Source organism: Dryobates pubescens, chromosome Z (genome assembly GCF_014839835.1).
Source record: "Dryobates pubescens isolate bDryPub1 chromosome Z, bDryPub1.pri, whole genome shotgun sequence".
Taxonomy (NCBI): domain Eukaryota; kingdom Metazoa; phylum Chordata; class Aves; order Piciformes; family Picidae; genus Dryobates; species Dryobates pubescens.
In genome coordinates this window covers 60,890,750-60,912,543 of record NC_071657.1, presented here as the reverse complement: position 1 = coordinate 60,912,543, position 21,794 = coordinate 60,890,750, and the positions used below count along the sequence as shown (strand labels likewise).

Below are 21,794 nucleotides of genomic sequence, written 5' to 3'. Positions count from 1 at the left end.
TCTTTCTCAGAGGAAGTCTGCCAGAGGTAACATAAGGAGTTAAACTGCTCTAATGGAGATAAAACATTTTTCCTGGAACTGGAAAGGTACTAAGAAGCATTTGCCTTGGCCAGACAAGTCTCAACCACTTCATGCCCAGACGCAACCTGTTTTTCCTGATGCATTCCAGATAAAGGCAAAATTGCACTCTTCCCCCCCTGCCCCGTTCAACACTGAGTCCAAAATGGCAACAGAACCAGCCTTTTCCCGGGCATGTTTTTAACAAGTGCTCCTCTCATCCCTGCTGCTCTCGAGCTTGTAGAGAAAATGTAAAAAAGATTAAAAAGAAGCCTCAGTCTATTTTGTCTCCTTTTTATTTTATACAAAAAAGAAAAAAAAAGTCTGCTGTAGTCACATCAATGAGAACAAGCTGCAGTGTGCACTCTTACACAACAATCATATAAGGATTTAAAATACATTGTTTTATTGTTTGCAATAGTTTGCTTTGCCCTCCTAAATATCACCAACTCCAAACTGCTGAGCTTGAAATTCTTGAAAGTCTTCTGGGATGGTATCTGAAAACAGGAAAATGGGCAGAAGTTTAGTCACTTCTGACAAAATCAAGGACCACTTAACTTACTGCATTACCCACCCATGCTGCTTTTGTTCACATGTTAAGACGGCACAGGCAATCTTTTCTGTCTCAGCTGAAAAGCACAGAGGTCAACCAGACTGGGTGCTACAGTGCCATCTCCTACCAGGGCACTGTTGATCTTCAAATTATGTGTCCACACAAAAGCTTGGTGACTTTTACTCTCTGACCAGAAAAGCATAAAAAGCTGGTTGTGTTGCTTTTGCACCCCAGGCACAGTTTGAGCATCAGCATGTCTATTTCTCCTGTATCCTAATTCCGCTTCCCTGTGCCCATTTCCCATGACAAAAGAAGAGCCAGCACCATTAACCCAAGGACCAATAGCAGGTGGTAGAAAAAACTTCACAACCTCTTGTCTGGAGAGCCACACAGCTAAGCATAGAGCTAAAGCTGCCTCCAAAGATGGAGCCACAGGAATACAGCTTAGTTGCATAACCCAAACTTTGGTTATTTCCACCCTGCTGCAGGACAGGTAACTCCAGCCTCGAAAAAGGATGTCATGCTATAGGTGCACACAGTACACATGAGAAAACAGGTACATCCACTGTCTTCTGTTGATCCCTTCTTTTTATGAGGCTTGAAAATTCTTCTAAAGCTTTTCCTGCAAATATAGGAACTTGTCTGAAATTAAAGTGGGGATGTTCAGGGACTTACAGACTTCTTGGAATGGATTTCCTTGACTTACTGCAGCACCCATAAAGCCATTGCCTGATCACTGCCAGGGAGGGATGTATGATGTCAGTGACAGCTTTGAAATGTGCTGAGAAACCACATATTGGCTTGAGACTCTTACAATTTTTAATTGTATGCATCCCGGTCTAGAAGTTTCCCTCTTCAACCACGACCTCCAAATGCCACCCTAGGCAAACCAATTGCCCAAGAACCACAGTCCACCACTGCAACAAGGCACAGAGCCACTGTTTGGCTCTGCAGCCACTCTGTCCACTGGTGACCTGGGCTGTGTTTCTTGGATCCACAGAAAGCAGACAAGGAAACCATTCCAACTTGACTGGTAACTTGTTTTCCTCAGGCTACCTTGGTCAGGTAGGGGTTGATGCTGATGCTAAGAGGAGCGGGGGGCATCCCCTCCAATCACTTCAAGGTAGGTGAACTGCTGCCAGGGCAGAAACGCCCTAACAACATCAGCTTCTGTTAGTGACCAGGGTTTGCATTATTCTGTATAGTGGGAGATCAGGGCTAAGCTGTGATGCTCTTACTCTAAGAGGAGTAAGCCAGCACACTCCTACAGAGGCTAAGAAGGACTCCTCTGTGGGAGAAGGGGCACCTCATGATCTTGTCCTCCCACAGATGGGAGCAAGCAGCAAGTATGATTGGCACTCCAGATTTATTTCACCTTGTATTCAGTGTTTGATGCATCCTACACATACTTGGTTGCCTTGGTACATGGTTGGTTGGTTGGTTTTAGAGAACATTTCTGACAAGAGCTATGCTACTTATTTGGCACAATCTCTGCAGCAGAGCAACTGCTCTGGGAGAAGCAGTTGTGAGATGCAAATTCCTGTCCATCTGGGCTGCAACATGCTGCTGGTGTCAGGGGAGGCATTTCACAGCTGTGAGTAACTTGTAAATGAAAAGCAAAGGGACTCATGCAAATCTGCTAAATCCAACAGCCACACTACCCCTAAATAGCTCCCCATAAAAGCAGCGTTACCATTGCAGCGATATTTCAGGTTGGACCAAATGATGTTTTCCTGAGAGAAGCAGAAAACTCCAAGTCGTCCTCCACGCATCGTGGTGTCTATAGTTACACCAGAGTCTGCCACCAGGTCAGAGCCTTCATAAAACCTTGCCCTTAATGAAAACAAACAGAAGCTCTAAGTCTTTTCAAAGGCTGCAACAGGCACAGAAGTTCTCTCTTCAGCCACAGTGATTCTAGCCTTGGACATGCTATCCTCCCATCTAACTCAGGGGAGAAAAAGCTCTGCAGACTCAGAACTGGAGCAATCTCTTGATGGGCAGAGAGTGTGTTTTGGTGGTTGCTGGACTTTTGCATATCCCTCAAAAGCCTTGGAATGTTGTTTCCCCCCCCTCTAGTCAATCAAGGTGAGACCTGTAACTTTCCACAGTCAGTAGCTATCAGAGAAAGCTGAAGGCAGCCAGATGGGTATTGCCTCACACAGCTTGAGGCTAAACTTTGATTCTGGTTATTGGGTTTTTTTTGGTTGGTGTTTGGGGTTTTTTGGTTTGTTTTTTTAATAGGCAAAGTCTCAATCACAGCACTTGGACTCTTCAGCTCGACTGTGCGATTTAATAATGCCAGTGTGGTAATTCTGGTACCAGCTCTGACGATCTGGCATCCTCTCGTCTGGAAACCCATCGGCAAATTCCCAAACAGCTCTGAGGACAGCTGCACCTTGACGATTCTGCAGTGTGCCCTGTGCTGAACTCTTTCAACAGGACCCTGCTGGAGCCTATTGAGTTGTTGCAGCTCTCTACACCAAGTCTCAGCCTCAGCCATTTACTCTGGGATACGGGATAAATGACTTAGAGGATGATGTGCCCCAGGATGCAGCCCTAGTGAGGCCGCAGCTTGGGTACTGTGTTCAATTCTGGGCACCACAGTATAGGAAACACATCAGGGTCTGGGAGCGTGTCCAGAGAAGAGCAAAAAGGCTGGTGAGGGGGTTGCAGGGCATGTTGTACGAGTGGCTGAGGGAACTGAGATTCTTTAGTCTGGAGAAGATAAGGCTAAGGGGAGATCTTACTCCTCTCTACCTGAAAGGACATTGTGGAGAGACTGACGTTTGTGTCTTCTCTGAAGTAAATAGTGGTGTGACAAGAGGAAATAGGTTTAAAGTGTGGCAGGGGAGGCTGAGATTAGACTTTCTTTACTGAGAGAGTGGGCACAGGCTGCCCAGGGAGGTGGTGGTGCTGCTATCCCTAGAGGGGTTCAGGCATGTAGATGTGGTACTTCAGGATAGAGTGTAGTGGCCATGGTAGGAGAGTTACAGTTGGACTCAGTGATCTCAAAGGTCTTTTCTAACCTTAGTAGTTCTATGATGAGCCTGGAGGGCCCTGCTTTGGACAAGGAGACTGGTCTGACATGCAAAAGAACAGTGAGTGGTGACAGGAAAAAGTTCCTGTGCCTTTTCATAAAAAAAAAACAAACCAAAACAACCAACCAAAAACCACAACAAAACAAAAAACCACAACCAACAAAAAGCCCCACACTACCCACAAACCACAACTCCTGTTATGTGTCTGAGTTTAACTTCCCCAGTTTGCTGAGGCAGTCCAAAAGTATCTGCACAATGAATAGAACTTCTTGTCTTTCAGATTTCTGTGGGAGAGGCTGAATGAAGTCATTTTTTCCTAGGCTTCCTTGAAGCCTCAAAGGACCTCTGCAACACATTGTAGTCTGTGGCATCTAGGCTAAACAGACCACAGTGACATGGACAAAATGCTGGGGAGGTTTGCTTCAAGCCTGAATGCTTTTAGCTTTTGAAGGACTTTGGACACTGACTTTGCTACCTTTCCCAAGTTGCAGGAGGCATTAATTAGGCTGGCTAGAGAGACTGCAGTCACAGGCAGATGTTTGCTCGTGAGGCAGCTTCACTAACAGCTTGGTCTAAACCGAAGTTGCCATTGAAGATCTATTCCCTATTGCCCTGTGGCTGGGCCACAAAACTTTTCAGTATAAATGTTCACAATCCATTTCTGCATAAAGTCCAATATTCTTACTCCTGTGCACCAGAAAAGTGGAGTAATTACATGACCCAGGTACTGCATCTCAGCTGCAGGGTGGTGATTTTTTTGAAGAGCAACTGACTGACTTGTATTTCTGCTCTTATTGTAAGGCTGTAAAACCTGAGCTGATGATGCCAGAGCAGTTTATTGTTTGCATTTTAACATGAACCTTGATCTACAAGTAGAATTCCTGCTGATCTGGATGGTTCAGAGGGAAGCCTCCTGAATGGTGTTTTCTTCAATAAGCTTCCCCCCCACACACACACCCTTTCCTTCAAAATAACAAAATTAGATTTGTTTGCCAAACACTCTCAATATGTGCTATCAAATCTGTAACATCAGGATAATCACCATCTTAGGATCACAACCTTTAAGGGGACAGCTTCTATGGTAATGGCATCCCAGGATATGGACCTGAACTCTTACAGTTGCAGCAAAAATATTCTAAAAGATGGAGATGTTGTGAAATGCATTGCTCTTCTGATCCCTGGCCACCAGTAGCTCAGAAAACAAGATAATAAAGCCAGAAAAGGGCTGATTTGGGTAGGGCCCAGTTACAACAGCCAGATGGTACAAAACTTAAAAACAGGCTCAGTTTAGAATTGTTTTTTCCTAGGGAGAGATCTGCAGGCTGCATTTCCAAAGTCTAACCACCAGTGCACAGCCCAGACATATTATGAATTCTTAGACTATCAGATGAGTTAGGTGTGAGAAACAACACTTCAGCCAGACGTGTGTCTGTACTCGCTTGTTTACCCTTCCCTCTTACCTGATATACCCAACCTGGGGTCTGTGCTGCAAGAACCAGCGGTAGGAGACTTTGTCTTTCCACCCTACATTTCGGGGGTCCTTCCACAGCAGCCTGACCTGATCACTGGTATCCCCTGTGTGCCAGAGAGAGTTACGGAGGTGCTCACCAGGGCCTGTCTTGGATTTCACAGCCTGCAGAAATACAAATTTCCAGTGCTTACCACAGAGAAATGTCACTTTCAGGCACTCCAAGGCTTTTTGATGTGGGGATCGGGTCTGTAGAATCTCCCTCACTCCTGCTCCTAAGCCCTTAACTTCTCTTACGTTGCCTCCTTAGGTGCTCAGCTGCTTTTCTATGCAAGCTGTGGCTATCTGATCAATTACAGTTAGAGGATAATGAGAGGAAAGACTAAACCCTCTCCAGCTGGTGATCGGGGCAGGACTGGACATTAAGTTTCCTTAAAAAAGGCACTACTAAAAGGCCTCTGTGGCAGCTGCCTGACTTAGCTGTTTGGACAGCTGTTGCAGGGAGAGCACAGTAGCAGCTGTCAGGCTGCACAATGGTTTGGCTAAGGCACAACACGACAGCTTAGCCCATAGCAGTCAGATGCTGGGGTGGCATGGCCAAGACGTGCCAGGATGGCACAGCAGGCTGTGCTGACCACTTGTGCCCTCAGCTAGGAACTCCAACCAGTACCTTTAGCTGAATGCCAGGCTCTGCAACAGCTCTGAAGGGAGTTGCTTGCCAGTACGTCTGTTCAGTTTGTTTCCACATGACCACGTAAAAGCTGGAGCTGTCTTGGTAACCAAAAATGAAGCCAGCGTAGTCGTCATCTGTCACTGTGTTCACATGGAAAGTGCCCTCGAAGTCAACGCCATTGAAGGCTGTGTAGCCTGAGAACACACGCAGGTTAAAGACAAGTCTGCAGAAAATTGGTTCACATGCTGTAAGCTTTCTGCTGTAAAACCTGAATCTCAGCAGAGGGTACGTACCGACGGCAAGGCCAGGGTCACTGTTCATAGTCTGTACAATTTCCATGCCCTGTAAGAGTAAGTTCAGGGTGGTCAGTGTGTGTGGTAAGCTGGGTTGGATAAGCCTGGCAAGCCTCTTCTGACCTCCCTCTAGGATCACCCCTATGCACTCACAACATGTCTGTAATGCTGAGCATGTCACACTCTGAATTAAAGGGAGAACTATCATCAAATACTAATGTTTCTTTTTCCTACTACAGAATTTGCCATACCGGCACTCTGGTATTTTCTTTCCCTTCCCTATCCTTCTGGAAAGCCTCAAACCTGGCCAGCACTGGAGATGGGACAAGATGGGGAAGTGAAAAGGGCTGTGGCAGGGCAGAGAGATTTTCTTAGGCTTAGCTCATAGAGCTTGATCATGGAATTCAGGATCTAACTCACTGCTAGCACTGGGTTTGGGAAGGTGTATGCATCTCAGCTGGCCTGGCAGAGGCTTTGGCAACGGGAATAAATTGCACATCCTTTGTGTCTCAGGACACATTAGCCTCCTGAAGGCTAAATTTTGTTAGTGTAAATAGTAGTTATTGGACTCCATCTAAAAGGAGGACTCCATCTATACAGCAGGTTGGACTTTCAACTTCTGGGAGGAACTTTGGGAGCCTTTGCTATAGAATCTTTCAGCAGGGTGGCAAAAAGCCAATCATCCTGTAGTTATTTTAGATTATTAGAAGCATCAAGCTAACATGTATCAAAAGACAATTTCTTCATTACAACCTCTGTAAAGCAATCAATGAAACAACAGCTTCTAACTTTCACTTATTTGTCAAAGGTTCAGCAAATACAGGGACAGTTTTACTGCAGGTGTCAAATGATCTTTCTCAGACAGCTAAAGACAACCAGATGTATTTTTACCTGGTTTAGCACCACCCAGTTGGGATCAATCTGTGCATCCCCCTCTGGGTCCAGCACCACTGTCTGATAGGCTCTGAAGTCTGTCAAAGTGATCTCTGCATTCTCAGGGCACACATCAATCCGATCAATCACTGTATCCTGGTCAAAATCAGACTCGCAGATATCCCCAACTCCATCACCTGAATGCATCAGACAAGTGAAAGCAGATTTATGGTGCAGCAAGTACAATAGAATAAACCAGGTTGGAAGAGACCTTCAAGATCATCGTGTCCAACCTATCATCCAACACCATCTAATCAACTAACCCATGGCACCAAGCACCCCATCAAGTCTCCTCCTAAACACCCCCAATGATGGCAACCCCACCACCTCCCTGGGCAGCCCATTCCAATGGGCAATCACTCTCTCTGTGTAGAATTTCTTCCTAACATCCAGCTTAAACCTCCCCTGGAGCAGCTTGAGACTGTGTCCTCTTCTTCTGGTGCTGGTTGCCTGGGAGAAGAGACCAACCTCCACCAGGCTACAACCTCCCTTCAGGTAGTTGTAGACAGCAATAGGGTCTCCCCTGAGCCTCCTCTTCTCCAGGCTAAGCAACCTCAGCTCCATCAGCCTCTCCTCATAGGGCTTGTGCTCCAAACCCCTCACCAACTTTGTTGCCCTTCTCTGGACACACTCCAGCAACTCAACATCTTTCCTAAACTGAAGGGCCCAGAAGTAACCACATCTGGCAAAGTCATTGGATCAGAATCCAAAGAAACAGGTGGCCCAATGGTTACATTTTCCAGGGAGAGGACCTGAGGACCCCCACCTAAGCCAAAGGGCTCCAGTGTGTTGGGGTCCCTCCTGGGATCAGTGTATGCATGCACAGTGACTGGGTCCAACTGCATATGTGCAACACCTGGGGAAGGAATTGGTGCTGAAAACACCAGAATGGTTCCTGAAGGCCCATCTTACCATTATCATCTTCCTGCCCTGGGTTGGGGACCAGCCGGCAGTTATCAGGGCCTGGGGGCAAGACGTCAGGGATGCCATCGTTGTCATCATCCTCATCACACTCATCACCCAAACCATCTTTATCTGTGTCCAGCTGTGAGCTGTTAATGATGGTGGGGCAATTGTCTGTGCTGTCCTGGTGCCCATCACCGTCACTAGGATCAGAGAGACAAAAGGAAATGGTGCATCAGCATCAACTGCTGCCTCTGCTTAAGACACAGCATGGGTACCTGAGCAGGAAACACGCAGGAGACACCCCCTGGAACTGGAAATGGACCAGTGATGCACCACAACCTGGTATTGCTCTGGTGGCAGAAGAGTGATGAGACAAGGAGCAAACAGAGACTGTATGATAAGGTGACAGGAAGATGAAAACTGGAGCTATGAAAGCACTCAGATAAGGAAAACAAAAAGAAGCCTTACATGAAAGGGAAAAGATACAAAAGGCCAAGATCCCAGATGACATCCACTCCTAAAAAGCATGCAAAGCACATCCAGCAAGTTCAGTAGAAACAACCAAAAGGCACCCAGGAAAGAGCTGGTTCCTGCTGTCACAGCTATGATCCATAAGCACACATCTTGGTGCTGGTGAATGTGCACGTGTGAGTGTGAATGAAAATTTACAGAATTCAGTTACATTCAAAAAAAGAGGGGAAAAAAAAGATGTTACCTCACTAAAAATTCTGAGCAGCATTCTGGTTTTACAGCCAGAGAACTACTCTGAATGCAGCTCCCACAGGAACTCACAGGAAGCTTGTGTGAACAGCGGACTAAAGGTGAAGGGCTCCGTAACTACATTGCTACAGGTAAGTGAACCCACAAGGCTGATAAATCATAAGATTGTTTTTTAATAACAGCTCTTTGAGGAGGTACTGGAATTAAATCCAGGCTACTTTGAAGAACTACAGCTCTCCAGGAATCAGTAGCGTGCTTCTGCTCAAGGCTAGCCTCTTCCCCTTCCCTGCGGGTGTTACAAGCCACAACATGGCATACCTGTCCTGATTGGTATCGCAGGAATCTCCAATCAGATCGTTGTCAACGTCTGACTGCAAAAGGAAACAAAGTTCCAGTATGAGCTGCTGACAGCATCTGTTCAAATGGCAGTATTAAACCAAAACACAACCAAATCAAATACATGAAATTTTACTGACCTCTCACCTAGGAGCAGTGAAAGTTTTGCTAAGTAAGGACACCAGGATTTTGTCCTAATTAAACAATACCAAGTTTAACAAAATCACACCACTGTGACGTCTGCCATCAGGCTCTGTGAGACTAGAGCACACCCACATCTCAGAGCATGACAGTACAAGACACTGGCAGAGCAGGGGTGCTAACAACATCTCAAGCTACGAGAATAAACCTGGTGTCTTCCCTTTCCCATGTCAGGAGAGTCTGAACCTCCATAAAACTTTGCCGAATAACTGCTGTTAAAAATAAATACTACAGCTGCCTGGGCTGCCTCCTCCTCCTGCATTTTTTGGACCTCAGCAGACCCTCTCCCTGAGCCTCTGCCTGCTAACCTGATTTGGGTTGCTTATTGTAGGACAGCTGTCACAGGCATCGCCAACACCATCATTGTCCGTGTCCACCTGATCCTGGTTGGGGATCCTCTGACAATTATCCAAAAGGTTCTTAATACCTATCAAAAAGTGGATTGGCTGTTAGTTAAAAACAACTCCCACATTTGTTATTGGATAACCTAAACATCAAGAACAGCGGAGATGCTATTCCCTTTCAGCAACTGCTTAGCCTTGCAGTTGCATTATAAGCCTGAACAGCAACTTTTTATTTACACGTGCACCCATTTGTTTCAGAGAAGTCAGAAACATCTTGCTAAAGAATTGCTTTCAAACCAGTCACACAAACTTCATTAATTACAACAAATTCATTCTGTCCTACTCCTCTATCACAGCTTACAAAAGGGGAAAGTTCACCTTCTTTACATTTGAAGGACTGTAATTTTTCTAACTTCTTTGAGGCCTCCCACAGCAATGAAAATAATACATTATGTAGCTCTCGGGCATCTGGACAGGCAGTAGCTGAATACTCTTGGACCCCTTTAAGGAATTACTGAGTGACCAATGATCTTAACTTACACATGAAACCTGGCTTAGTTTATCTGTTACAGTGTTTGGTGATTCCAATGGAAGGTAAAAATTACGTATTAACCTAAATAAAAAGGATCCCAAACACAGGCTTCATAAGGACAGACAAAGCATGCATGACACTTAGCAGCTGGTGACAGGAAATGTCCTGACACGTGGCACTTTCTGGGTAAGTTTCAAGAATATCATAGAAGCTGGAAGCGAAGGATTACTAACCATCTCCATCCATGTCATCATCACAAGCATCTCCTTTCCCATCACCATCTGTGTCTCTCTGGTCATTGTTCAGGATGTTGCGGCAGTTGTCACAAGCATCTCCAAAAATATCTTGGTCACCATTTCTCTGGTTAACATTGGGAACCAAGACACAGTTATCCTGCAAGAGACATGGATCCAAATAAGGCACGAACCAGGCCCTGAATCTTCAATTTCAACTTTAGTGGATTTATGTAACTTGTATTTTATTCTACTTTCACAAAACCAAACTGATTAATGTAAACAATTTGACATTTTATGTGACTATTAGCTCTGGATCAAATGTCGCTGGTGTCCTCAAAGCTCTGCTTTTGAACTGCACTGTGGGAACACATAACCCATTTTGGTGCCCAGGCTTCCCTACATGGTCCTCTTCAAAAGCTTCCAGTTGCCATTCAGAGACTCTGACAGGGTTTGTAGCTGCTGCCAGTGAAAGGCCACTGCCCCCTTGTGGTAGAGACTCAAACCAAAACCAAAACACTTGGTGAAAAGGAACTTTCCAATGCAAAAAATACAAGTCTGTATTTTTTATTATTTTTTTTTCCAGACAAGCTGCTATTGACTAAGAAAATGTTATAGAATAGAATAAACCAGGTTGGAAGAGACCTTTGAGATCATCAAGTCCAACCTATCATCCAACACCACCTAATCAACTAGACCATAGCACCAAGCACCCCATCCAGTCTCCCCCTAAACACCCCCAATGATGGTGACTCCACCACCTCCCTGGGCAGCCCATTCCATGGCCAACCACTCTTTCTATGAAGAACTTCTTCCTAACATCCAGCTTAAACCTCCCCTGGAGCAGCTTGAGACTGTGTCCTCTTCTTCTGGTGCTGGTTGCCTGGGAGAAGAGACCAACCCCCACCTGGCTACAACTACCCTTCAGGTAGTTGTAGAATGCAATGAGGTCTGCCCTGAGTCTCCTCTTCTCCAGGAGCAACCCCAGCTCCCTCAGTCTGTCCCCATAGGGCTTGTGCTCCAAACCCCTCACCAACTTCATTGCCCTTCTCTGGACATGTTCCAGCAACTCAACATCTTTCCTAAACTGAGGGGCCCAGAACTGGACACAGGACTCAAGGTGCGGCCTAACCAGTGCTGAGTACAGGGGCACAATGACCTTCCTGCTCCTGCTGGCCACACTGTTCCTGATACAGGCCAGGATGCCATTGGCCTTCTTGGTCATCTGGGCACATGGCAGGCTATGTTCAGCCTACCATCAACCAGTACCCCAAGGTCCCTCTCTGCCTGGCTGTTCTCTGGCCACTCTGACCCCAGCCTGTAGCACTGCATGGGGTTGCTGTGACCTATGTGTAGAACTGAGCACGTGGATGTGTTAGATCTCATGCTCTTGGATTCTGCCCATCTGTCCAGCCTGACAAGGTCCCTCTGCAATGCCCCTCTACCCTCTAGCAGATCAACATCTGCCCAAATGGTCCAAGTCCACGTCCAAGTGGTATACATTTTCCTCTTCCTTCCTGCACACCCATGACCTCACACAGAGAGGTAGAACAGAGCTTAGTAGCAAGACACAAGTTACTCGATTCCAAGGGTCCTGAAACTGCATACAGATTTACAGGTGAAGGAGAATTTAACATCTTTCCTTACAGAATACTAATAAAACCAGTTGTTTCAGCTACCAGAATCTAAGGTTGGCCTCTGTGGCCAACCTTAAGAGACAGACCTTCTGTGATTGTTAATCTGCCATAGTACCACATGGACATACAGATATATACTGAATAGAGTTCAATTTGTTATCTTCCTTAGAAGAGCATTAAGCAATACCACAGAAAGATCTTAATGGGGAACAACTGTGAGGATACAGGGTGAAAACAAAAGAGCTTTCATGATCTGAATTTCTCTCTGATGTATTCTGCAGTAGTGTTCCCACATGGAAACATCCCTTGCTTTGAGAACATAATTCATGTGGATTGTGTACCCCTTGTGGAAAGTGACATCAGGTCAACCTGCTCTTAGAGCAACACCAATGCAGGTAATGTCGCTGAAAGCCATGGTATGGAAGAGAGTGACAGAAGGACACAAGTTCTGTACACAGAAAGCTCTAGAATTCAATGATAAAATAAAATAATAAAGCTTACACTGCTGGGTAAGAGCCTGAGGTTTTTAGGTCTTACAATAGTGAGCATTATGTAACAGAGAAAGGCAGGATTTAGAGAGCTGTTGACAGTGATGGGTACAGGATAATCTTTGGCAAATAGCAGTGAGTCAGATTTCAAAATCTCTGCCTGCTGCAGTAATGTGAAATCCTTCTGTCTGCACAGCACCTGATCATTGGGAATGCCATCTCCATCTGCATCTTCATCACAGGCATCTCCAATCCCATCACCATCGGCATCTTCTTGTCCAGAGTTTGGGACAAATCTGCAATTGTCCTAGACAAAAAAAAAAAAGAGACACATCTGGAGTTCTAGGGGCAAACTCTGTGCCTTCCTAAACTGAATTACTTTTAGTATTACAGCTTTAATCAACCAAATTAAATGTAACTTATGCACAGGAATTCAACAACCTGAAAAAAACCCACCAACAGATTAACGCATCTAGTCATGCTTCCACCATTCCTTCTCTTCACCTCCTCATGCTCTGAATTACTACAGGATGAAGAAAGAATTTCTTACCTTTCTGCAGTTTTCAGCAGAGCATGAGAGTTCTTCATTAGGGTAGCCATCGATGTCAACATCTTTTCCACAAATATAACCATCACCAGCCCAGCCAATGCCACACTATCAATAAAACACTGTGGTAGTACTACCAAAAGGTTAATGAGTCGCTGTAGCAATATTTGAGAAGGAATCCCCACATCACTGTTGAAAACACTTACAGAAGGCATGGACAGACAGTGAGGTACAATGAGGTTCACTTCAGTAGCTCTCAGTGTGGAAAGAAAATCTTGGTTTAAAGCTCTTTGTATCTAGGTGTGGTGGGTTGAGAGGAAAAAGCTCTGCTTTCCCTCCCCCCACTGAGAAAGAAACTGCGGCTAAAACCCAGTTGGAGAAATGAGAGTATATTTTACAAGGAAACAGATTATATGTAACACAACAAATACAGGTATTTTACAATATATACAGGAATACACAGCAAATGAACTCAACCAGAAACCAGATCCCCCACAGAGGGGGCCTCCCCCTGTGCCCCCTTCACCCCCCTACCTCCCTTCTCCCCCAAAAGAGGTAGAAAAGAGATAAGGACGGTTAACAGGGCAGGAAAGAAAGAGAGGCCTGGTACAGGAGTTAGTTAGTTAGTTAGTTAGTTCGTTCTTATCTCTTGGCAAGAAGCCCAGAAGCAGTCCAGCTGAAAGGGACAGCGCAGAAAGGAAGACAGAGAAAGTCCCAGCCGCGCTGGGTCTAACAATCTCACCTCCCACCTTACTTGGCCAATGAAATTCATTTAGAATACCAAAATATTTTATAAACATTTAGCCAGTGTGCCCCTATCTTAAAGGCACAGCGTCAAACGGTCACACTAGGCACAGCTATAAAGAGCTAAGACTTGATGTTAAATGGAATGTGTACCTGCAATACCTAATGATGTCAGTGGGAGCTGTGTAGATTTCATATAGGCGCTGCTCAGCAATCAGTTTTGGTTCCTTACTCAGAAAATGACAACAGGGAACTCAGGCAAAATGTGCACCTAGCACATAAGGGCTCATAGCTAGATGGGATGACTGTTTTGTTCAGTAGCTCAAAAATAAATTTGCAATTAGAAGTTTTAAGAGAAAACTCTGCTGTTAAGAGAACACTGTGCTGACAGTTTGCATCAGCAAAGCAAGTGCATCTGCACATGAGTTTCTCCTCAGTTAATTCAACTGGTACTGTTTCAAAACAATGCCTAATTTGTTTTGTGGCTGAACGTACATGTGCAGAACTGCATGTCCACTCTGGCCTCCCCTTAAAACAAAGGCTTCATCTAGCAAATATCTAAGCATCATCCCATTACAGCATGGACTTAAAATATCCTAGATTCTTCTTCTTTGAAACAGATATGCTTAAGAATGAGACTAAAACAAGTGCTAGCAGAAGCACACACTATATCCAAATTAAGAACACAGGATTAGTCTCTTGCTTCCCTTTGCAAGCTGCTAGAAATAAGTAAAATATTTCAGTTAGACTCTTACAATGGAAGTTCATATGCCACTTGGTGCTCTTCTGCTCCCACAGCTGGTAAGCACAGTATAGCCTGCCTGTGTTTAGAATCTGTGACCTTACTTAGAAAAATACCATTGCAATTGGGAGGCAAATACAGACATATTGACTCTTCAGAGAGGATCCCTACTCACAGTGCTGTGGCTGAGCACCAGGAAAGGAATGCGTCCTTGTATGTCTTTTGTAGAGTGACACTTGACAGTTCTTTCTGAGGATGCTACAGAAGTCAAAAGCTATTCCCAAAAGACCTAACTACACAGACACAGTTAATATGGTACATGAGTATGGCTGCCTTACAGACATGCTCCAAGAAGAAAACAACTTCAAGACAGGCTTGGACCAGTTATTTTCATAGTTGGTCTGGGCCAGTGTGCCACAATCTTGTTAAAACACTCAACTATGTAAAATGACACAAAGACTTTCTCAGTTATAGACTAAAAAATGGTGGTTTTCACTGTCCAAATACATTAATTTATGAACTCACAATACATGAGACCTCTCCTCTCCTCTCCTCAATACAACGAGCATGGATACTGCATGGATTGAGGGCTCGATTTCTGCAGCTCCTCTCAGCCTGGCACCCCCTGGCTTGGTCTCCTGTATATCCTGGTTTGCACTGCCCACAGCGGTACGACCCCTGTAAGAACAAAACAGTTACTGGCCAGCCTTTGAACAGCACTTGTTTCTTTTACAGCAGGCATACGAGTGAGATTCACATCACACTGCTTATGCTGTACAAGTACATAGTTATTCATCCACTGAGGCCCCTTGCACTGTGAACAGACTTTGTATCTGTGAAACTCAGGTTTAATTCCCATGGTACATGCTGGAAAGATCTCAACTCTCATTTTTTTAGACCAGGAAAAGAAGTTAGAAAAAGTCAGCAACAGCTTCTTTATCACGCCTTGTCCCTGCCAGCATCTTTCTGAGCCTGGAGGTGTTTATAGCCCAGGCTGGATGAGGCTCTGGCCAGCCTGATCTAGTTGGGGTGTCCCTGCCCATGGCAGGGGGGTTGGAACTAGATGATCCTTGTGGTCCCTTCCAACCCTGACTGATACTATGGTACTTCCAAGTGGCCAAAATTATGTGTAAAATTCTAAGCAGCACTTGCTTAATCAGATTGGGTGCTCTTATTTCAGCATAAAGCAGGCTATCACTTTACCTAAACTCAACTGGCAGAACTCTAAATCAAAGACAGAAGAAAGTTCATCTTGTCTTTGCCCCACTTCTTATTTTTTTTTTTTTTTAGCTTAATGGTTTTTAAGCCAATTTGAGCCAAATTTTGTTCTTCAGAAAAGAATTTTGGAGCTGCAGACACAGTCATCCTCATTTACACTGCATGTAACCAGCTGCAGTGGTTTACCTAGACACATGCACACATATTTCACATTCTTCACACTCTCTCGTGTAAATACAAAGAATCTCAGTGTGTGCTGGGACAGTCACTATGTGAGATAAAAAATGACAGGTGCTGACAAGACAAGTCTTCTTTCGTCGTGTACTTACAGATTTATCATCTGTGACACAAATGTCAATTGAAAACAATCTTTGTTTCTCCTCATAAAGAAGAATTATTTTTGACATCTCAAGGAACAGGAATGGACAGATTTCTGACAAAGTTGTGCTTCCATCCCTTTATGAATCTGAGGCACCTCACACAAGTTCAATCAGGAACTTCATACAGCAAGTACAAAGCCTGTTGGAGGAACTGTCAGAACTACCTGATTTACTACCCAACCAAGCTTTACTTTTGTTCCCAGCTTCTTTCAAAATTGTCACTCTAGGATGTCTGCATACTTCCAGGATGAAGACCTACAGATGACTGGGGAGTAAAATAATCACCGGGCCATGCAAATGGTATGTCACATATAAAACATATTAGCCTGTGCACTTTGTCCGCTTGGATTCCCGGGTAGTACCTTCTGGAGTCTGCTGAATTTAATGCTCAGTATATTCTGTCCTACATCAGGCTTTGGTATGCATTAGAATAGCCTTTAAGGCAGTACTTCCAGACCAAACTGTTTCTAAAGAGGGAAAGGAATGGAAAAAAAACTTCACAATGATCCGTTCGGACAGATGGCAGGCCACTTGCTGCTCTCTGCAAACAGGGCTTGATGGCCTCCTGAAGAGGACCAGTCGTGTCTAGTCATGCAGTAGCATGAAAGAAACGTTCTAGGCATTAAGAGAACAAAAAACACCAAACCAAACCAACAACAAAATCCACAAAAACACCCCAACAAACAAATCCCACCCCCAAAAAAACCCCCACAAAACCCCCCCAGCAAGATAGAAATGTATTTGCCAGTGAAAGCAGCCCTAGAACAAGGTTATTCACATGGAAAGACTATGACCAAATGACACTTAGCTGCAAAAAAAGACAAATTTACACCTGCAAAATAATTTTAACCCTTTTCATGTTACAGAGAAAGTTTGCTCCACGCAGCTAGCTCTAGCAAAACAGTGTTTGATAGAGGGACAAGGAAGTTTGACACTCTCCCACAGCATCCTCCTGGAGAAACTGGCTGCTCATGGCTTAGAGTTTTACCCAGCAAAGCATTTGCACATCCATCTAAAGGATCAGGCCTAAAGAGTGGTGGTGAATGGAGTTAAATCCTACTGGCAGCCTGCAAGTGCTGTTCCTCTGGGCTCTGTGTTCTCAAACTGTGCCAGGGGAAGTTGGGGCGAGGAGAAATTTCTTCACAGAGAGAGCTGCTAGCCATTGGAATGAGCTGCCCAGGGAGGTGGTGGAGTCACTATCACCGGAGGTGTTCAAGAAGGGACTGGATGTGGCACTTGGTGCCATGGTTTAGTAGTCATGAGGTCCTGGGTGACAGGTTGGACTTGATGATCTTTGAGGTCTTTTCCAACCTTATTGATTCAATGATTCTAATATCTTTATCAATTATCTGGATGAAGTGATTGAGTGCATCCTCAGTAAGCACCAAATTGGGTGGGAATACAGATCTGCTTGAGGGTAGGGAAGCTCTACAGAGAAATCTGGGTGGGCTGAGTCAATGGATGAGGTTCAACAAGGCCAAGTGCGAGGTCCTGCACTTGGGTCACAACAACCCATGGCAATGCTACAGGCTTGAGGAAGACTGGCTGGAAAAAGGACCCACAGAAAAGGACTTCAGGGTGCTGTTTGAGAACTGGCCTAACAAGAGCCATCAGTGTGTTCAGGTGGCCAAGGCGGCCAACTGCATCCTGGCCTGTATCAGAAACAGCAAGACTAGGGAAGTGATAGTCCCCCTGTACTCAACACTGGTGAGGCCACACCTTGAGTACTGGATTTAGTTCTGGGCCCCTCACTGTATAAAGGACACAGGGGTGCTGGAGTGCATCCAAACAGCTATGAAGGGTTGTTTATTCCGTAGAAAAGAAGGCTGAGGGAAGACCTTATTGCTTTGCACAACTACCTGAAAGGAGCTTGTAGAGAGGTGGGAGTCAGTTTCTTCTGCCTAGTAACAAGCAATAGGACGACAGGAAATGGCTTCAAGTTGGACCAGGGTAGGTACACATTAGACATTAGGAAAAGCTCCTTTGCTGAAGGGGGTATCAAGCATTGGAACAGGCTGCTCCTGGAAGAGGTTGAGTCACCATTCCTGAAGGTACTTAAAAGATGTATAGACATGGCACTTAGGGAAGTGGTGGATTTGGCAGTACTAGGCTAATGGTTGGACTCAAAGATCTTAACAGTCTCTTGCCAACCTGCATACTTGTAAACACACATAACTGGACAGTGTGGAAAGAAGAGTTCCTGCTGGTCCTCAGGGAAAGCGATATGGATGCAGCTCAGATGGACATTAACGGTAAATAAAGTATTGCTTTTTTTCATTAGCAGACAGGCAAAGAGAAGGTTTGTTTGGTTTAGATGACCCTAACAAACAAATTGAATTATTCAGCTCTTCAAAACAGAGCCATAAAACCAATCCAGCCTCATGGAATTTTAAAACAATCAACTTGGTAAAGCCACATATGAAAAGGTACTTACCAAAGTGTTTATGCAGTGGGAATTTGGAACACAAAGTCCAAGTCCATTATTCTGACATTCATCAATATCTAAACAGACCTATCAATACAATAAAATCAATGTCAACTTGAGATCCATGTCTGAAGAAGAGTACCTAATGTTTAAGTCTAGTAAGGAGTTCTCCTGAAACCACTCTGAGGATGGCACAGGCACACCCACAGGCTAACTTTTCAATGGCTCTCCTGACACGAACTCGGAAGAGACACTGTGATATAGAAAATTGCAACTTTAGGATGGTCTCCTGGCTAACCCACAAGACTTTAGAAAAGAACCATGTTCCCCTTGTCGTGCACTCCACAAACATGCAAAAAAGTAAACTAAAACCCAACCAAACAAAAAGGTCTTTTCTACCATAGTCTTGCTATTTCAAAGTCAGATCACAGATATCAACAAAGCCCCTCTTAAAATTTATCGGGGATACCTATGAAGATAATGACACTTTCTTCTCCTTTTAAAGCCAAGCAAACACAACCCAGATGTTCTAACTGAAACACTCTTCCAAACTGCACATGACACTTACGGAACTACTGACGTGTAAGTAAAATGCAATACAAATACATTGTTATAAACCAGCACCTTGCAATGGTAGCTGCTGCAGGGATGCTGCCACTCACCTGCTTATTGCTCTTAGCATAGCTGAGTCCTATCCCTTGCAGGGTTTGTCCTGTATATCCTGGGGGACAGGTCTCACAACGGAAACCTGGTGCAGTGTTCACACATCGCACTCCGGGGAAGCAGGGGTTGTAACGGCACTGCAAAGGGAAAGACAAACCCAGCACATGCTCACGCTGCAGCAGCATCCAGGCTCTGCCTACACAGACCTCTCAGTCAGTGGCAATGTTACAAGCAATGTTTGTATGTCTTCTGTTCAGAGCTTGCTTACAGAGGAGTATCTGTTGCCTCTGCAGGTTATTTCTGACCCCAGCAGCTCTTCAGCTATCTCTGTAACAGATCTTTCATTATAGCTTGCAGGTGACAGTCCTCTGATCTCTGACCTTTACCCTTTCTGGGCAAGCTCAGCTCCCTCAGGGGCGAGAGCACTCTGGAAGGGTCCAGACCACAGTATCATGAAAGCCACACAACTCCAACCCACCACATTGTTCTGCAGTTGAATTTTGTATACACATAATGGACAGTAGTATTTTCCTTACTTATATTTGGGCAAGTCTCCTAACCAGAAGTAACCCAAATAAGCCAGATAAGTGTGGATGTCTCAATTGCACCCACACGGTTCTTGACCAGAAGCCCACAGACAACCTTCAGCACTTCTCCCAAAATACCACACGCCCACAGCATCACTGCTGGCCTGAAGGCACTATCAGCTTCATTGCCTCATGAAGTTTTACAGAGCCACAGTAAGCAGATTCAGTGGCCTTGTGGGTACCAGGTTAAGAACCACATCTTGCCCTGCTGCCTCTACAACATCCACACCACTTGGTAGGTTATGTTTTAAGAGTACCAAAACCATTAATACATTATGATGCTGCATATGGCTCAAACACAATAATAAATAAGAAACATGGAAAAGAAACAAGTGTTTTTAAAACTCTGTTTCAACACAGTTTTAAAACACTTCAACCCCAACTGTCCACAAAAAAAAGGCAGAACAAACCAAACGATATCCACGTACAAACATACAACTTTGAATCAAACAAGTAACGAGAGAGCAAGAAAAAAAACAATATATCTTTAATATCAAAGTGTGTTTGACAAAGATTTGTTATAAGTAAGTCCCCATTTAGCTTAAGGAAAATGTAAAACTTAGGACAGACATTTTGTGCTCGTTTGCTGTGGATTTTTTATTGCAAGCAGCAGAGGGCACTCAAATTACACTGTATACAGAGCAGAGCTGCAACCCTCAAGATACAGAGCATCAGCATATGCAAGTAATGTCTTCAAACTGTTAGTGAACAAGGGAGCTTATTGCAGAAATGGTAACAGCCTCAGAAAATATGACTGGCAGGTCTGGCAGAGAAATCTTCTAGACTTGGCTTTTCCCAAATTTGTATATGAACTTTCCATTTTCAATGCCAGTTGTTAGGAAGCACAGAAGTAGTTTATTCAATAGAAAGGTGCTCTCCCAGAAGTGGTTCCTGAAGAGCTTAAAACCAAAACAAACCTCAGCTAACTCAGGAAGAGAATTAATGACACATCCCCTTTTGTTAGATAATGGAAAACTCTTGCCACTCTCTTTTTTTTACACCCGTGCACCCATTCATGAAAATCCAGCTGTTAAATGAGATATTTGCTGATGAACAGACCTCACCAGACTACATGGGCATTCCAGTAGCAGTGTCCACATAAAGGCTTCACGTAAGCAAGAGTGTATGATATCCTTTTGGCAAAATTTCCTCGCTGTTTCTAATGTGAGACCAGGTCTACTATGTGGGATGATGGCACGAACATGAAGGCATGCAAATCTCCAGTGGCAGAGCCCGACCACTCACAGAAAACCATGTTCATGTCAGGACTCCAAAGAACAATTTATCTTCCCCACCACCGCTGTCGTGGTTAGAGTTGCTCCCAACAGAGGAGATTATCACTGGGCTGTTCCTCACTATAGGTATTGCTTAAAAGATGGAACCCGTTTGTACTGGTGGGCTCCACCTAGGCTGACTTGAGTCTCTCACCATGGCTGTTTGTAACATGAGACTCACATCACAGCCTCTTGCATTCTCATTTCAGAGCTTCACCTCCTTTGTTTGTGCCTTCTGTTGCAGCAGACAGTCCATGCCACAAGAGGAAAACAAGACATTGCCTACATCTCAGAAAACTGCCATGCTCAACCCACTTTCTCTCCCCAGTGTTTTGCACAGACAGATACAACTTGGGCATGTCACATCCTCTCTGCTGATGGGCTACAGTAAAGAGTTAAATCACAAGAGCAGTCAAGGCACATCTACTGTTGGCTTGGAAGGAAAGGGGGAAGGGGGAAAGGAATTGCTTTTGTTGTTTTACAACATTAGGCAGGTACCCTGGTAGTAGTGTGTTCCCAATTCTCCTGGTCCCCTGTTCTACTACATCCAGGTGCTTTTCAGAAAAAAAACCAACAAAACAAAACAACCCCCCCACAACCAACCAAAAACTAAAGATTATCATTAAAAATAACCACATAGAAAAATATGGAAGGAAGCTGTAAGTGGTTGTGTTGTTTGTGTTCCGAGTAAGTGTCATATTCCAATTAATGCAGGTTTTATTTAATCTCTTCAGATACTGTAACTTATTTAGTCCTCAGTATAAGCAAGCTCTGAATTTCTAACATAGTACAAGAGGGAAAA

At 44.5% G+C, this 21,794-nt stretch overlaps 1 protein-coding gene across 1 annotated transcript in view; it reads right to left on the bottom strand.

Annotated features, from left to right (window-relative positions):
• Window positions 1-351: 351 nt before the first annotated feature.
• THBS4 (thrombospondin 4) overlaps window positions 352-21,794 on the bottom strand; it is a 40,945-nt gene continuing 19,502 nt past the window's right edge. The window contains exons 10-24 of the mRNA XM_054177783.1: window positions 19,131-19,268; window positions 18,478-18,555; window positions 14,971-15,123; window positions 12,963-13,067; window positions 12,612-12,719; window positions 10,288-10,447; window positions 9,487-9,605; window positions 8,960-9,012; window positions 7,928-8,121; window positions 6,974-7,152; window positions 6,083-6,131; window positions 5,787-5,983; window positions 5,109-5,281; window positions 2,304-2,443; window positions 352-554 (exon numbers count right to left, since the gene is read on the bottom strand). Of these exons, the coding sequence (XP_054033758.1) occupies window positions 493-554; window positions 2,304-2,443; window positions 5,109-5,281; window positions 5,787-5,983; window positions 6,083-6,131; window positions 6,974-7,152; window positions 7,928-8,121; window positions 8,960-9,012; window positions 9,487-9,605; window positions 10,288-10,447; window positions 12,612-12,719; window positions 12,963-13,067; window positions 14,971-15,123; window positions 18,478-18,555; window positions 19,131-19,268 (1,908 nt within the window). The 3' untranslated portion in view covers window positions 352-492. The remainder of the gene's footprint in view (window positions 555-2,303; window positions 2,444-5,108; window positions 5,282-5,786; window positions 5,984-6,082; window positions 6,132-6,973; window positions 7,153-7,927; window positions 8,122-8,959; window positions 9,013-9,486; window positions 9,606-10,287; window positions 10,448-12,611; window positions 12,720-12,962; window positions 13,068-14,970; window positions 15,124-18,477; window positions 18,556-19,130; window positions 19,269-21,794) is intronic.